Consider the following 18,561-nt stretch of genomic DNA (forward strand, 5'->3'; position numbering starts at 1 on the left):
TGGACACGTACGAGGAACACTTTGATACACCTAATTCTCTCGGTAGTTGTAGCGTTACTTCGACGCGATAGAATTTTGGTAAATTGCTTGGAAAAGTTCTTCTCCGTTGCTCGAACGCGATACGGCGCGCGATTTTGACGAACGACCGTAGAAGAATGTCCCCGATAAGCCGTGTCACGATCACCGAACGAGCGTTTGCCGCCATTCTTCTCCCTCGACGAGCTTATTTTCGAGCCATACACGCCGAGGACATCGATAACGCGAGGACCAATCGTCGACGCGATAACAGGGCCGCGAGTCCCAGCAGATTTGTCGCCGCGAACAACGGAAAGGTGTTAAATCCGAAATAGGGCAGTCGTCTGTTAGCGACCAGTCCGCCTACGGCATCGTAACCGCGCGCACTGTAATTTTATTACGCCACGTACGTACATATATACGCACGTACAGTGCGTACAGCCACGCGAGTCAGCTTAGTCACTATTGAAAATAGTTCGGAATTGACTTCGAGCTTGATTGCCGCCGTCTGGCGAATTTAATCGTAGTTATTAGCCTCCTAACGCTTCCACGACCTGTTTCGGTTGAACATAATAGGATTTCCTTCGTTGAATCGAGAAAAATACGAGGAATGTGCTCCAAGGATTAACGATAAAAGGTTCATTCGATTTCTGGTATCTTCGAGATACCACGGTTAAAGGATGTTGCTCTGTATTACTCCTTGGAGCCAATTCGAGAGAAAATAATTGGTGACGGTTTCTATGGTCCAGTGAGACTTATTTCGTACACGATGCATCGACGCACCTTGCAAGATGCAACTGTACGGTTTCTCGTTGTTCTACGTGTAAATATGTATTTAAGCGGAGGTATCGAAAAGTGAATATTTTCGCGCGATATTTGGATGATAAAATACTTTGTCGTTGCGTTTGAGAAAGAGAGAGTGCATACGTACAGGTGGCTGGTGGAACGTTGCAACACGGAGAAGCTGTTCAACTTTAAACACGTTCTGTTTTCAAATTTCTCATAATGTGTTTGTTTCTTGGTGTAATTGGCACATTTTGGATGCAGAGAGATGGGAAGAATCGATTTGTATATAAAAAAATGTACGAATCTGTTTGAAAAGAAAGATGCAATTTTATCTTGTCGGTGCATTGCTGCAGTTGCGAGATCATGGGAAGTTAGATCTTCTTAAACCGTTCAACCATTTCCTGTAGCATTTTTTCTTTCCCGGAGATACGGCTTGTCCCAGTTTCTGAAATCACTCTGCGTACATGTTACATTTTGTTTGGTCTCGTTTCCATACCGATAACCTTGTATCTTCGTACGTTACGCGTAAATATTTTTGTTCGTTAATTTATCGTTACAATTTTTTATTAGTTCTGTACCGTTCGCATCGTAATTTTATTCTTTACCTTTCGCGGATTCGTATAATTGACGAATTCAAAGGCGATCGTGTTTGTTGCGTTAAACACGTACACGCTCGCGAATTATTTACAAAATTCTCTTAGCAAGATATTTTAAATATTTCTCGGTATTTGCGAGAACGAGTCGCGCAATTGTAATGTACAAATATTTTAACGTTTAGGAAATATTTTTAACGTTTCTCAGCATTTAATAGAGAATCATCGCTCTAAAAACAATTTACGATAACTGCGTAAAACTTGAAAAAGTACACATTTTTCAGAATCGAAAAATTTGTCATTTTTAATCTTCCTCTTTACTCGAATGTAAATAATAATCGTGCAGTTCCTCTATACGTATTTGGCAATTGAAAGCTACCGGGCACACATCCATGAAAAATGCTCCCTCAGGACCTCGATCTTCGAGTATGTTGAACTGTATCATTCTTATTGCGGAAGAACAGTATAGTACAATGTACGTTATTTTTACTGCGCCAGTTTTTTATTTCGTACCAAGAGACACGTACAAACCAAAATTGTTTCTACTTCTCTTGTTATAAATTTCTTCGTTGCTAGAGGAGGATTTACGAGGGTGTTTGGTACACTCATTCGGTGAAATGTGTATATATTTTAACAGTGGTTTGGAAATTTATCTGGAAAGGTATTTGTAATTTATAGTAATTAATAATGACGTGGACCGATTCTGCAACGTTCTTCTTTAATCCATATGTTTACAGGCAACTGCTACTTATTATTAGCGACTTGCTTCGCTTGTTAGAGATTGTTTAATCGAACGACGTCTTTAAAAGATTCAATGACTCTTTCATCGATCAAAATATATTCGATCTCTTTTATCGATCAAAATATATTCGATCTCTTTTATCGATCAAAATATATTCGATCTCTTTTATCGATCAAAATATATTCGATCTCTTTTATCGACCAAAATATATTCGATCTCTTTTATCGATCAAAATATATTCGCTCTTTTATCGACCAAAATATATTCGATCTCTTATCGATCAAAATATATTCGATCTCTTGAATCGCTCGAATAGAAACGATAGGTATTTATTCGTCCTTTATTCGTTTTAAAAGTTCAAATTAGCGTCCCATACAAGTCACTCGTACATTATTTGAACCAATAAACTCGTATTTAGTATTTCTATAGAGAGTGTAAACAGTTAAATCGTAGATGAATACTATAATGCTGTGAAGTGACCGATAATCTCGAGGGTTCGGTATTTTGGCAACTACCAGCTGATCTTGGAACGAATATTTCTTATTGCAGATTATTTTGATTTAAGTTTACACGTACGGTCGTTATTTTCAACATTTATTCCGAATAACGTACAACGTGATCTACAGTCCGAGTAATCGCGCAAAGAATTATCGCGTGACAAATTGAAAGCTGGATTTCGTGAAACTATTAATTCACATACTTGTCGTGTCAACCCTTTAAAGTTTGCATTCACGATTTAGTTACACCCTGTATATGCTCGATGATGCGTGAAATGTGAAAAATCGTTTCACGGGACGGGAATGACGCGTATCATAGCGAAAGTATTAAGTCAGAGGAACGGGTTTACAGAGTAGCGGGATTAATGATGATCGTTGTGAAGTCAATTGCACGTTGAGCTCTCTCAAAGAAGACATAATTCGATAAACGAATCACATTTATCTATATCGAAATTACAGATATTCAACGCGATAACAGTAATCGATAAGAGATTAACAAGAGGGAAGTAAATAATATAATAACGAACGCGATATGGAAACATTGTTCACGGGGATCTTGGTGAATAAGTTTTACGCGAAATAACACTAGTATCTGGTCTTCCTCGGTTGTAACGTATTGTTTATTTTTCAAATACGAATATACAGGAAGTGTACATAGAAAGATAGTGTGCAAGGTAGAAAAGGATACATGCTCGTCAAGTTCTGTTTTATACTTTTGAGAATATTTGATGTCTGGAGTTATTAATTAATACTTTTGCTCACAATATTTTCGTTTAATAGAATTTCTTGGATTCTACGTATGTAAGTTTAATATTTGTTAATCTTTGTACAGAACTGTGCTTCTTATCCATCGTAGACCACTTTTATAATAAACGGTTCCGATATCGACGCAAGAAACAAGGCTCCGAACCTAATAATTTAATCTGCTCGCAATTTGCTCCCATTGTCTCTTTATCTTTTTAATTTGATGTTCACAATACAAATATAATACTGACAGGAGTAAGATTATTTCACTCTTTAAACCATCGAGTCTTGTTAGGAACAATTCTTCGACTGGACAACGTAGGCTATGAAGTTACGAACGTCTTTCTTGATATTTCAATGCAGAGGCTCGAGATTACGTAAACTTTGACATTGTTTTGAACGATTGACTCGTCTCTGTAAAACCATTTTCGATTTTCATTACCTACTTACAACAAAAACACGTTTACACTTTCACGATTAGATTTAATAGCTGAATTTCGATCCAAGTAATTTAGTATTTATTTGGTTTTGCAATAATATTTTCTAAATACGTATATACTTCTGATATTTACATTTCTCAAGTTGCTTTACGAAAAGTGTAAAATAAAATCTAAATGCGTTACTAAATGGAACATAAACTATCAATATGTATTGTATACTTAACACGAATCATCGTACTGTGAACAAATTCGCGTAGTAATTCCAATAGTGGAGCAAAGCAATAGAAGCTAATATTTCAAACTTGTATAATTACGATTGAATCTGAGATCTATTTGAAATTAGAGTAGAACCTCGATAGTTACAGAGAAAAGGATCTTAATGTTCCTACGAGTCTCGAAATTCGTTCAATTATCGAGGTAACCAATTTCACGAAGAGTCGCAATTACACAATGTGTCCATACCGGACCTCTTGTGTAATCGTCGGTTACGAAGGATCTGCTTTTGTGTCAAATGGAAAACTTCCACTTCCAATCTCGCTTGTTGCTAAGCGACCATCCCCACCACTCGCCGATGCAATGCAGTGAACGAGGTTCACCTGCAAGTATCGAAGTTCCAAGTTGTATCTCTGTCTTCGTTTGCGCTTAAAAGGAATCAAAGTAACTTTATTCGGAAATCATTCGTGAAACACAGTTTCACGACTATGTTACTCCGTCACTGTTAACAAGTATTTGATCGATGAAAGAAAAAATAGAATGGATGGTTGATTATTCTTTCGTGTTCGCTACGTAATTTTTCATACTACACGTGCCATTGTTTCTTAACCTGTATCGTCTCGTACGATTGAATACTTGGAAAAGTAAAAATGGGCAAAATTCTTACCCAGATAGAAATTTCGAATAACGAATGAAAGAGAAATAACCTGTTATCTGTTACTAGATGAATAAACATTAAAATTGGAGTTATGGAATGATTATATATCTCGTGCCGAACGAGAAAAAATTCATCCGAGTAAACTGTTCGATCGAGAACACATCGCTCTACGTCGCTTTTATTTCGTTATCTTTTATTTGAAACACACAATTGCCATTTTACAAAAAAAAAAAAAAAAACAGACCCCACCTATTCATATTTGTGAAACATATTTGCGAATATGTATACATTACTCGAATGCCTAAAGTGCAAACGACAAAGGACAATTTTCGGGATCAAACCCAACCGTAAATAAATTCTTAATTGCCTCAAGAAACAATAGAAAAGTCATTGCATACCTCGGAGACGTATTATTGAACAAGTTCTAATAAACAGAACGCAAACAACCACGAGTAGTTAACGAGACCTTAAACATATGTATAAATCGTACCCGTATACTCTTGCCAGAATTTGATCCGTGTACACTTCGCGAACTATTTTCATAACGAATTACTTTCCTTCTAAAAACTTTCGCTCGAACAAACTTCCAACACTAGTAGAAACTCACTCGTCGCTAACGTATAAAAACATTGTCCATCGTTGCTAACTAACGAAATAAAATCACTTGATCTTCACCGATTTCGCGTTAAACGTTCACGCGGAACGCAGCTGGTTTTCATCGTGATTTTTTGGCCGCGCGGTGCTTTCATGGATACGCGTACGACGAGATTGTAAAAATCGCCGAGCAACGAATCAGCGTGGTCCGTCGCTAGCTTCGCTAGCGTATAAAACATTGTCCATCGTTGCTAGTTTCTTTTTTTTTATTTACACTATGAACCCAGTACAGGGTTATTAGCAGCACATTGATGTGCATACTAACAGTAGAAAGCAAGAAATGGAATACATAAGTTAAGATTACCCGATCGTTGCTAGCTACCGAAATAAAATCACGTTGATTGATCTTCACCGATATCGCGTGAAACGTTCACGCGGAACGCAGCTGGTTTCCATCGTGATTTTTTGGCCGCGCGGTGCTTTCATGGATACGCGTACGACGAGATTGTAAAAGTCGCCGAGCAACGAATTAGCGTGGTCCGTCCTACGCCCGAAGTTAACGTCGCTCGTTAAATGCTCGCCGCTTCGGGGTCGGATGTGACGGCGGACCATGGAAAAAAGGAGGTTCGAACGCCGCGCAAAACGAACAAGACGAACTTCTCGGCGACCGAAGGAGAAGAAGGCCGGTGATAGGGTGAGAGAATCGGTGGAAGGATCGTCCGTGGTACGAGAGACGGTGTCCCCGCCGACTGGTTACGTAATCGCGAATTCACGAAGGCGGCCGACATACGTGATAAAAGGGACAATTCTTGAACCGTTGCGAGAAGATATCCTCCTATCTGAAATAAGAAAATTAGGCTGGCTTCGTTGAACGAAATTGCCGTCATTGAACGACACCGCGTGGATCGTTTCCTGGCAACGACGAGAAATAAGGAAGGACCATGGCTACGGGGATGGCTCGTAACACGTTGGGAAATGTTCTATGTATCGGAAAACGCGTGGATTGTATTTTTCCGTTTACTCGGTTTTTACTCCGACGTTTACGATTTTGTTTCATCGGCTATAGATTCGTCACTGGTTGACTTGGGTAGAGGGATACAGCTGGGGAAAATTCTTACCGATTCTTGGGGACTGATCGTTTTTATCGTTGCGATGAATTCTAGGTGGAAGCGATCGTTATTGATTTTTCTAAGTGAAAACATTCGATCTCGAAAGTATAAATATAATAAAGGGGAAACGTTTCGACCTTGATTCCTTTGGCTCTTCTTAATTAAAACAGAGTGGAGAACTGAACGAAAGAAATTTGTTTTTGCGTTTAACGAGAAAGAAGGGAAAAGATGAAAACATAAATTTACGGTGTTTATTTCACGTCTGAGTAATAACAACGAGTTGTATTAAAATTAGCAGTATGTAAAATGAAAATGTGTCATGTATTTGATTTCGAACGGAAAATGAAATTTTTGCACTCTATTCGACAATATATTTCGTTGGTACTTGGTTCTCTCGTATGTAAATATTTACATTGTTTGCACGTATATCGAAAGATTCAGCGCTGAGTCTACTCTGTAAAACGAACCGGTGTAATGTTTAACTTCTCCTATGTTGGCACTGTGAAATATCTTTGAATCGAAAGGCTTTCCCGAAACATTCCTGTTTGTTTTCTATACGATTTCAAACTTGAACAGGATACACCGCTTGCGCAAATTCTCGTCTATTTGGAAATCCGGGGAACTTGCTCGAATAAGAACAATTGATAAACTAAGAAATCGTGGAAAATATGTTTAGAGCTTGCTAAATCCAAAAGCAAACAGTTCTTGTATCAGGGATCGAGAACCTTGTTCTTCGGCGCAAATGTTTGGGGTGATTTAGTAACTACACTAGCAATAAGGAAACAATCTCGATAAACATGAGTCACAACCATTCGTTTCTGCGATGCAGCCATTATAATTATTGGGTTACTCCTTGTGAATCAACATTTCCGATTTAATTCTAATTGTATCGTGTACAAATGTTTGATATTTTTTTCGAACGGTTTTATATATTTTATTTATTGCTTTATGTGTGTTATAACTTGAAGTGAATTTCAGTGATGAAAAGTTTGCGGATCCATGTTTTTCAAAACCTTTTCCTCGATTTTGAAATGTAGGTGCATCAATTTTCAGACATCATTATTGAATCACACTATGTAAAAGCTAATAGAGCACACTCTGATCAATACAAAATTATTTCAGCATTAATTTTTACAATTTATTCATTAACAATGATATGTATACATATGTGGAAAAGTTAAATGAAAAAATTTAGACCTTTGATGTTTACTTTAACTCTAGTACCTAGAATAATACTAGTAACTGTATTCAAGTGTACTCGAGTGCAGCATTTAAAACATTTTATATGGTGTTCTGGTTTTGTAATAGAAAACAACACATATTACTTATTTTGTTATGAGTTAAAAAGTTTAAGCGACTCTACAGAGTCTTCCTTGTAGGAAATTAGTTGTGAAATTTCATTTTGCGATAATGAAAGTGAAGTGAATTTTATCTTATTTTGAGAAATTAACGTTTAAAGCCTGACGTTCTATATAAAGTACAATATACGAAAGTAAATTAATTTTTTAACTCGTTCGACCCGCACTGTAGTTCTTAGTCGGATTCGTTTATAACAATTACGTTTTTTATCGTAAAGGAATGCTTTGAGGAAAGGTAACTAAGTATGGCACTTAACATAAAAGGAATCATTCTTCTGTACAATTTGAAGAAATAGATTCAAATTTAACAAAATGAAAGTACACTACGTATGGAATGTAACATACTGTATAATATTTTCACTAAATTTTTCATTTATGTTTCGAAGTATCGAGTACCCCAAGTAACGATGAAATCACTCGAATAAATAATATTTCAATTAATAAATTCATCGTATATTTCCGTCTTTTCGGACAATATGTACTTTCAAATAAATTTATTCTGTTTTCAGTATTCTTGGGCGAAATATTTTAAAAATACATTACGAATGAATTTAATTATTGTTTCGATACTTCGATCATCTCGAACAGTCGAAACGTGTGTCTGTTGAAAATAGAATTATTAAATGAAACTGTAAAGTGGAAATTATACGACTGAAATGCACTTAAAGTTCATTATCCTTTACATAATTGTAGTATAGTACTTTAAAGAGTTGAAAGTGTTTAGATTGGGCTCCTTCTGAAAGTAGAAACGATCGTGACCGCGTCTCGTGAATTTCGGTAGTAGAAATGCTCAGATTCTAATGTGTGGAGTGGGATTGGTTTAAAATAGTTCACTCGAGATAACATCGATGATTATTGAAGAGCCGATGATTAGTGGGGAATTTTATGTTCGTCGCTTCTGATTGGGGCACGCCTGGGCTTTGTCAGTAGATTTGAAAATTGTAGTTTGGAACTTAGCAATTACAGCTAAACTTAGCAGTTACTTATTGCTTCGAGAGTTTTAAAGTTCTCTCCTTTTAATTCTTTCGAGTGATTCGAGTGGATTTTATCAAATATGGGATATAGATATACGTAGTGTTTGAGTTTATGTAATTGATAATTGGCATTGTAATCGATACGAATGCGAAACGAATACGAATGAAAAGTTTAGCGAATGTAAATAAATTTAACTTCTCTTCTTAAAACTAATAAATTTTTATGTTTCCTCGCACTTATTGCAATATCAAATAATAATATAATAATAATAATAATAATAATAATAATATTAACAGTACGTTTTCATTGCACCACAGTTGTATACAATATAAATTGAAATACGAAATAAAATGTGATAGAAACGGAGAGAAATATATTTACTGTGCAAAGGCGAGATAACGCTGTATGCCGATATTAGCCTAACCTAGATAACAGCTACAACATTTATTAAGCACTTTTTTTGACATTATTTCTAGCGTACGACCGTGTGAAACGTTATAACGAAGTGCTACAATTGAAATAATTCATTCTCGAAATAACGCTTGCGTTGTTGGTAGATCTTTAAATAGAATAAAATCATGGCTTAAAGTTTCAAAGGTATATGACACGCTAAAGTAACTCCATAATATTCTTGTTTCATTGTTTGGAAATAAGCACATTAACGATAACTGCACAACACTGATTCTGTATTCATAGCAGTTTGGTCTAGAATCTTGATACGTTGATAATTGCAAAATTTCAATTCTCTTTATTCCTTTACACGCAGGTTGAGCGTCAAACTCCTTGTAAATATGTAGATCGAATCAAATTTTTATTTGTTCACAATACTGTTCGTTAGGAATTTTTTAATTTTAATTGAAATTCAACGACATTTGTAGATGATATTTATTCGTAAAATAAAGTTTATATTAGAAATATCTAAATTATAGTTTGATAAAAATATGTAACTTGTTTATTCTTATTCTAGATTTCTATTTACAAAGTATTCGAGCTTACGAAACATAATTGGAACGATCGGTACATTTTTCTCGTTTAATATTGTTCTTCGTTTATAAAACGTGCGATTCGTTTCGGTTTCTAAGGCACAATGCTTCACAATTTGCGTAAAAATCGATGGAAATACACGGAATCGCGCAAGTATACCTATTCGAAGAACTGAATTTTTATTTTGACCACTAACGATCGTCAACGTTTCTACAAAGATCTTATTTCTGTTTCGTTCAATTAAGAAAATGTAATCTCGTAGATATTTTATTCGCGTTTAACTCGCCGCGAGGTCGTCGTAAATTATCGTATTATCAGCGAGTTTCGAGGATTCATGGTGGAAGCTTGTAACAAAAAAATCGGTTAACACGCAAATATCGGGCAATAATCGATCGTTACAACACCCACACGCGGCTATTAATAACAAACGATAACGAACGATCAAGATTCTACGACTCGGTATTATTATTAAAGCTAAACGATTTGCTGGCGACACATTATTTTTAAGGTTAGGTAGCCGCCATAAATTCACGCTCTCCGTTGGAAAATAAATTGCGAACAGTGTGTAATTAAAACTTTAATTGGTACTCAATTTATACCGCACAAAGGAAAACCAATTAAACGCCGACAGAAAGAACTACCATCGATTCGATAATTTGCCGCGGTTCAATTAGCTATATGTACACAAAAACTAATTCACGAAATTATATTTGTTTTCGGGGAGACTTTACCTTTTCCAATTGATTTACCAGAAAGTGTTTATCTTCGTATTACACTAAAAGTTCAACAATTATTTCGCAGCAAACGCGTAGTTACACCTTGAAGCAAAATTCAATACAATATTTGCAACATTATTCGTTCGTTTACATACCGAAATCGTAAAGAACACAATCATCGCATTCGATCGAAACACTTCTTCGTAATATTTAGAGTAATACTTCTTGGGAAGGTTTTTAATACTTTCGAAACTGTTCACATTGTATCTGTACGTGGCCAATCCTTCAACTTCTGCGCTCGAATAATAATATTATTCCAAACACCATAAATATCCGTAACAATATTATTCCAGAAGTTCGTGTATCCGAGATACACGCCGGGTATTAGATCTTTCATTTTCCCCGCATAATTTTTGCATATATTTCTAAGTATATATAAAATATCAATTGTGAAATAAATTCAGCTTACAGACTTCTTTTTTTTTCTTCTTTACCGCTGATCAATTCAGCAGCGACAAGGTTAATAAAAATATTGTTATGTCGTGTAGAAACGTTTGCTTCGTCTTTGATACGTAGGGAATGTTTTTACATAGTCGAGGTTTGCGAAACCCGATTATTTCGTACGGTGTATTTTCGCGAGATCGAACGTTCCACGATTTCTCGATTCTTCTCAGTTTCTTCTTCTTCTTCTTTTCCTTCTTCTTCTTCTTCTTCTTCTTCTTCTTCTTCTTCTTCTCCTTCTTCTTCTTCTTCTTCTTCTTCTCCTTCTTCATCTTCTTCTTCTTCTTCTCCTTCTTCTTCTTCTTCTCCTTCTTCTTCTTCTTCTTCTTCTTCTTCTTCTTCTTCTTCTTCTTCTTCTTCTCCTTCTTCTTCTTCTTCTTCTTCGCCTTTCCAGCTCTTGCCCCTCCCAACTTCCCCAAAGTTTCTAAACACGCATCTATTCGGTCACGTGGTCGTGTTGGCGCGACACGATAATCTTCCGGTTCGATAAAAGTCGTGTTTTCATTGAACATTTTCGGGAAAATGGTCTGCCCACTCGTATCATCAATCGTGCCAGAAGCCCAGCCTCGCTAGAAGGGAATCAAAGAGAAACAGAGTACGGCACGTCATTTCGAAACGATAACGAGCCGGTTATCTCCCCGCGCTTCCTGTCAGCGTGTGCCATCCCGAAACGTAAAAAGGATAAAACGTGAAAACGAGGGCAAGACAATGACTTTCTGCGAACGCGATGACGCATCGGCTGAATCGAGCCAATCTGTATATTATGGTCGCCGGATGTGAAATAAGGACTAGACCCGAGATGGAGGTAGCAATTGGTCGGTGAATTTGAAGAGATTCTATGAATATAGAGAAGATTTGACCAACTCCTTCGATAAATTTATGGGGTTCGAGTCTAATTCCGTGATCTACGCGCAATGCATCTCAGACGTGATATTTCAATTGCGAGCGAGTACAAACGGTACTCTAGAGGATCGAAGTATCGCCGATGAATCTAAAGAGACTCCAATTGGCATATTCGACGACTTTGTGAAATTGAAAACATTCATCTTCCGGTCTTTGTACGATATGTTTTAGATTGTTCACGATCACGTGTCCTGGGGAATTTTATAGAGGTTCTTGGAAAGATCGAAGCAATGATCTACACACAAGTACAACGAGTCTTGAGTTACTTGAATTCGGTAATGATTACATGTATTCGAGAAATAGTTTCAGAGCCTTCGGCCATTTTTAAGGGTAACTCGAACGTACACCTGTCGTAGATTTCGATAGCGTGTTTAAAATATTACGTGCTTTTCGGAGTGTATAATGTTTCGCAGAAGACGATAAAAAGAAGTCGGAAAATAAATTTTCAAGTGCAATTGGAACTTATCGGTTTAATAATAGAATTTCTCCATTTTTTAAATGTTTTTAAACAGTGATATTTCACTAATTGGAAACTTTTTCAAATTCTTGATAATAGTTCAAAAAGATCGAGGCAATGCAACATTTATCCAATATACACTTAACCTCGACTTTGCTCGATTAACACACTTTCGTTTATAACAGCCGACGAACTGTTGAAAGTTAAATTTATCGAAACGAGAGTTCCTTCGAATCACTGTTTACGCTAATTCTTACGAACGATTTCTAAAATTCAATAGAAACAGGGATATTTATATTCAATCGTTGGGTAATTTCCTCCCATGTTTTATCTCTTGAGTATAATGTCTTCAAGTGGTCTCCATTTCTTTGCATAGATTGCTGCAATCGGGAGATAACATTGTTCATTACACGGAGCAGTATTTGTACAAAAATTTGAAAAACTTCTCGCCGAGAATCTTTTTCTTTATAAATCTTAATCCATGTCTCAATTGCACAAGTGAATCGATTTCAAAGTAACGTCGAAACAATTGCTGGGTGCTGACATAATTATTTGTATTCTTGTAATAAGCTTATACGGCAAACAAACATTGGGTACGTGACCAGTTTTCAGATTCACTTTTATTCATCGGTGAATGTGATATGGATAGTTACAGTTTATCCATAATAGTCTATTTTGAACGAACCCAATTTTAAAATCATCCGTTTCTTTGACGGGCTCTATATACTATGCAGTATACATTGACACATAACATTATATATATACATATGTACTGTAAAACATACACGTTGTATGTTGCCCGTATTGTATATCAGTTATGCAATATGTTTATATAAAGAAGGTATATTATCGAAATTTCGCGGTTAAAGATGAGATATGTTCTATCATAGAAAAAGCGTGGCTGATAACTTATCGACAGTTGATGCAACCTCAGAAGCATTAAGAAGTAACTAGATCCATTTGGAACCATTTTTAATCTCCCTATCTATTCATCTGATAAATATGCTTACGTGTGCTCTTTTGTTTCTACGTCAATGCTAAGCGTGTCTTTCGTTTTAAGTACGAAGAGTTTCATCTTGTGTAGCCTTTAATGTCTAAATCATCGAAAGTATTTTCATCCTGAATTTTTAATCGTAATTTAAATACACGTTAAATACGCGTTACTTAAATAATTTTCATTTTAGTTAAACTCATTGTCATATTCTATATTTTATACGTTGGAGTACACGTTTAAGGTATACGACGATGTTTAAACAAGAAAAGAACGACGATGTAAATGCGTAATGTCGATAATGTTACAGATTTATTTGTTAAAAGTTATCGTTAAAAGTTAAAATTTGTTGCGTTTAAAAGTATAATAAATTATCCATTTGATTACATTGTTAATAACTTACGTAAATGCTTTTTCTCCTCAAAGAAATTGCTACAGTTTGGATTAAGTTATAAATATTGTAATTAATTTACTCGTTGTACGTTTCCAATGAATTTTTCAAATACTTCATTTTGCCTGAAGTTGAATTTCGCGTTTGTTGTCGACAATCGATACATTTAGTCGGTAAAACAGTGTGTAGATCTTCCGTGCGCGCCTTATTCAAGATCTAGATCTCGGTCGATATATTTTAACCACGTTTCATACCGATTACCGAGTAAGTAGGTAGTCAGTCTTCAAATATATTACAAAATACTATACAAACATGAATTAGTACAAATATTTTCGATTTAATTTGCCTGCAATTAAATGTTTGCATAATTATGATTTATTGTGATAATGTACATTATGAATAAAATTAAAAATATTATACACAGGAAAATATAATATGAAAATAGTAAATAAAATAAATTATAATCATTGATCTCTTCAATAAGCGATCGTTACTTAAATAACTTTGCGATAAGGATATTATTGCGCGTATAAAAAAAAACTAACTGCTGTCTGGATTGGTAGTTTTCATTAATGGAGTCACAATGAGTATTTTGAAATTGTTTTCATCTCGTCCATATCGTATGCGAAAGAAATATTTCCAATTTCGTTATTTTTCTTTCAGCAATATAATGACACATCATGGATGAATCCGCCGCCAGTTGTACCACTCGGACGAGGTGATATCGGGAAACCTAATAGTACCGATGACGATTACAATACTTCATCACGATGGAGTTTTTTTACGCATAACGAAGGTAATTATTTTTTGACAAATTCAATATTATTAGTTTTAAATATATATCTCATTTCAAAATTAAAAATGGCTTAATATTGTTAAAATTAATAAACTAAAATGGTTTTTAAATCGATATACGCCGTTTTTTGTTCAATAGTCGATCTTAAACACGATATTTTCTGATTTGATTTCTTAAATATTGAAAACCGGTTACGAAAATATATTAAAAAGTTTCTATTCTAAAGTTTCTATTATTCTTTCCATCACGCCGAGTTAACTCGAACGTGGCTGTAAAATAAATATTCATTCTTTGGTTCGAAGTGTCTGTAGAATATTTGATCGGATACTTTTTACCATTTTCATGTATACAAATTTTCTTCGATTCACTTTTCACTATTTCTGTTCGCTAAAATGTACCTTTGATTGGAACACCTTCTTAATAGTCACTTGTAACGGTTAAATACGATTTATGTGATAATGTCTATTATGTTATTTAATTTTTAGGTGTTGAAGAAGCACACAGGCGGGACTTGGATCCGTATGACGATGGCCGAAATTACGACGATGGTTATAATAGACAGCCCGATGGCGGTGAATATGGCCATCGAACAGGAGGATACCAAGATGGTTATGGTAATTAAAATTATATCGAACAATGATTGCAATTTACAGCATTTACAGTAGCTGAGTAATATCGTTCGATTTATTAACGTAACAAATTCATCAATTGTCTTTTTCGATGGACAGTGCGTCGATGTTGATTGAAATATTGAATAATGTTACATACATGCTACTTTAAAATTTACTGGAAGCTTCTGAAATATTTCATCTACCTTCAATTGTATTGCCAATCGGTTTGTATTTATTGCAAGTACGCGATTAAATCACTGTGAAAACAAAGAATCGTAAATTCATAGTATGTACTTGGTACATTTGTATAGTATTTTTCTACAAAACAGGTTTGTTTTCCTTTCAAGTTCGAACATGAATGGACACGTACAAGTAAGACGAATTATTGCGCGAAACAAGCATGTGTAGAAATTAAACAGATCCGATACAAATGGTACCTACGCGTTCAACGAACGAATTTATTCGGCTTACCGGTATCCAGGTGGGTGGCCATTACAAAATTCATGGCGTCAGTCATTAATATTTTGTCAAGGAAATGCGTTCATCTTCTTTTTTTCACTGTAATGGCTTTACCGCAATATTGCGAGATTTACGGATTCAACTTCAGGCTGCTAATTAATGAGATCGTTTATCTTTTATCTTTGCAGTGTTGTGTAATAGTTTCATATTAATCGATAACACCACCAGTTATGCGCGCGCGCAAGTTTATGGTATTCTGTAAAATTTAATAGGCTAATAGAAAACTGAAATTTGGAAAGATGTAATAGCTTCACCCTAATCCCTGGACAACTACTTTCACGAAAAGGCGAAAAGATTATTGAACGACATTTACTTGAGTTGGGAAATTTGTAGATTAATAACCGGACTTAAATAAATAACAAGCGTTGTATGTTTTCTTCTTTTTCGACACTAATCTCGTTTTCAAAGTTCTTTCCTAGAATTCCACCAAACACTTTAGTTACTGTTTTTAAGAGTACCATGGTATATTTTCATCGTGTTTTGTGTGAATCGAAAATATGGTAAAAATCATGTTTTTACTGTGATTTATTGGATGGTGGATCGTTTGTAATTTAACGTCACGTTCGAGTCTAATACCTCGCATGACCTACATATGTAAATACCTTTGGATTGTTTGTGTGGGCCAATTCGTTAGTAACTATACTTCTATTTTCGTATATAGTCGATTCTTACTTCTTATTTTATTGTCATCTATTTTAAATTCAACAGTTCTCCCTCTAATGTCGATAAACAAATTCTAAATGTAATTTCAGTTGCGAAATTTTAATGCACACGAATATTACGATTCACAAATTTATGGCGAGGTATAGAATCATAGGTTCAAATTTGTCTAGTTCGTAGAACGTATAACAGAAAAGAGAAAAATTGTAATAAACGTCATCGTTCTTTTTAATTTGTAAGCTTGTAGGTTCTCGAACACATTTTGTGGAATGATTGATATTTCGAATCGACATTTGCAATATTCATCACTTCTGTATTAGAACAGGTGTAGGAAATCATTGTAACGTGACGTAAAACAAGGGATGTCACCGAGGGATGTCACTGCAAGTAAGAGAAAAGATAAGAAATGTTCACGTTCACTTGGGAATAAAAAGATTACCTGAAATGGATCTCGGTGCTTCTGGAATTGTAAATGTTGAACTTTCGATGTATTAATTATTTTACAATATTATTGAATCGTAGAAAAATTTATTGACTAGCAAGCTGGAAACCGATAAATTTGAAAAATTATTTCTTCAGTGGATATATATTTACCGATACAACTTTGTTTCATTTGCTCGGTTCCACTGACCAGTCAAGTATCTATGTACAGTTCTGAAACATCCTGTATAGATTTTCACTAATAACATAACAATTACGAACGAAAGGAATTATGGTCTTATCTGTAGAAAACTGTTTATAGAATTTAACACAAATTTTGGAATTTTATACAATTTTACAGTAGAAATAGTTTAAAATTTTCGTTACTAAATAGTTGTATATATTCTTTGTTAGCAAAGTTCGACACAAGACCTCTGAAGAAATAGATCTTGGAAGCATATTTACGTTTTGAAAAATGCTGTGTAAAACAATTTGTTTTGCTAGTTGTTCCATAAGAGCAACGAGTTTCTAGATTATTTATTATTTAAACTTTAAATATGCGTGCCGGAATCTAGCGGAGCCTCACTGTACCGAGGTAAAATTACTTCTTAATTAAATTAAAATAAATTAAGTATACTATTTATACGGCGAAGAAAAGGATAGATTATATTGTATCGATAAATGGTATTTGTTCGTAACTAAAGAAAGGAAAAACAAACGAAGAGTTTGATAAACACCTGAGATGCTACCCAAGAGATAACTCAAGATTTTTACAGGAAATGATTATAACAATGTTATTCTGTGACCGTACTTTGTCAAAATATTGTCTCTCCTCTTAATAATCCTTTTTGTTTGCTAAGGAGGTGATCGAGGGTCTTACGGTCATGGACAACAACCAGGCTCCGTGGACCCTTACAATCAAGGAGTCGGCGATCCTTATGGTCAAGGAGCCGGTGATCCATACAATCAAGGAACCGGTGACCCTTATGGTAGATCTCGAGGTTCCGGTGACATCCACGGTCTAGGAGCGGGTGGGGGCCAAGGCCTCAGAGATCCTTACGGTGACATCTACAGAGAAAGTGGTGGATCTGTGGATGCTTTAGGCCGTGGATTTATTGACAATGCAGGACATTCACCAGGATACGGTACTGCTGGAGAAGGATACGGTGCTGCTGGAGACTCAGATGACTATCCGAGTAGCTACAAGGCTGTACCTATTCCAGGACGAACTTCGCCAAAGAATTGCAAGGGTTCCTCTTGCTGCGTGCCAAAATGCTTCGCGGAGAAAGGCTCCAGAGTGAGTATTCGTGATGGGTCGTCACATGTCGAATCAGACACTTTTTGGGCTAACGTCACGGATTTTGGTCAAATCTGTACAGTTTTCTCTTTCATCGTGTCGCTGGCTCGGAACCGAGTTATGACACAATGAAAAGCAAGGATACGAAATTCGATCGCCCTTATCTGTCCCCGCAGCGATGCTTGCTCAAGTTATATTCATATTGGGAAAGGGAGTGCGAAACAGTAAGAGCGACTGAGAAATAATCAGAGCGGGTAGTAAACTGTACGAACGAGTTAGGAACAGTGAAAACGTGTCAGATATAATTAATAGTTTTAGAATATTTTTATACGAAAAGTAATACCATAAATAGTTGTTACGATAGTTCATTTCTTATGAAGTGTTTGTATGGAAGAGTTGTTAAAAAGATATCCAATGTGTATTTTTCTTATCGAGATAACTTATTTTATAATATACAGTCAACTTCAAACATTCGTTACATTAATAGTTCAACTCGTGAATACACAAATATGTTCATTTTTCAAAATTTTGAAAACTCTTGTGATTCTCTCTTAGAATCTGACTTATCAGGTGTTACGTTTAATGCGATGT

The 18,561-nt window shown here is 35.4% G+C and overlaps 1 protein-coding gene across 3 annotated transcripts in view; it reads left to right on the plus strand.

Annotated features, from left to right (window-relative positions):
* Col4a1 (Collagen type IV alpha 1) overlaps positions 1-18,561 on the plus strand; it is a 34,471-nt gene that overhangs the window by 4,011 nt on the left and 11,899 nt on the right. For 2 of the 3 annotated variants that reach the window (XM_076307517.1, XM_076307515.1), the window contains exons 3-5: positions 14,331-14,463; positions 14,949-15,077; positions 17,534-17,970. In XM_076307517.1, the coding sequence (XP_076163632.1) occupies positions 14,331-14,463; positions 14,949-15,077; positions 17,534-17,970 (699 nt within the window). The remainder of the gene's footprint in view (positions 1-14,330; positions 14,464-14,948; positions 15,078-17,533; positions 17,971-18,561) is intronic. The other variant, XM_076307516.1, reaches the window with a different exon arrangement.

This window comes from Ptiloglossa arizonensis, chromosome 3, assembly GCF_051014685.1.
Source record: "Ptiloglossa arizonensis isolate GNS036 chromosome 3, iyPtiAriz1_principal, whole genome shotgun sequence".
In the NCBI taxonomy this organism is placed as follows: Eukaryota; Metazoa; Arthropoda; class Insecta; order Hymenoptera; family Colletidae; genus Ptiloglossa; species Ptiloglossa arizonensis.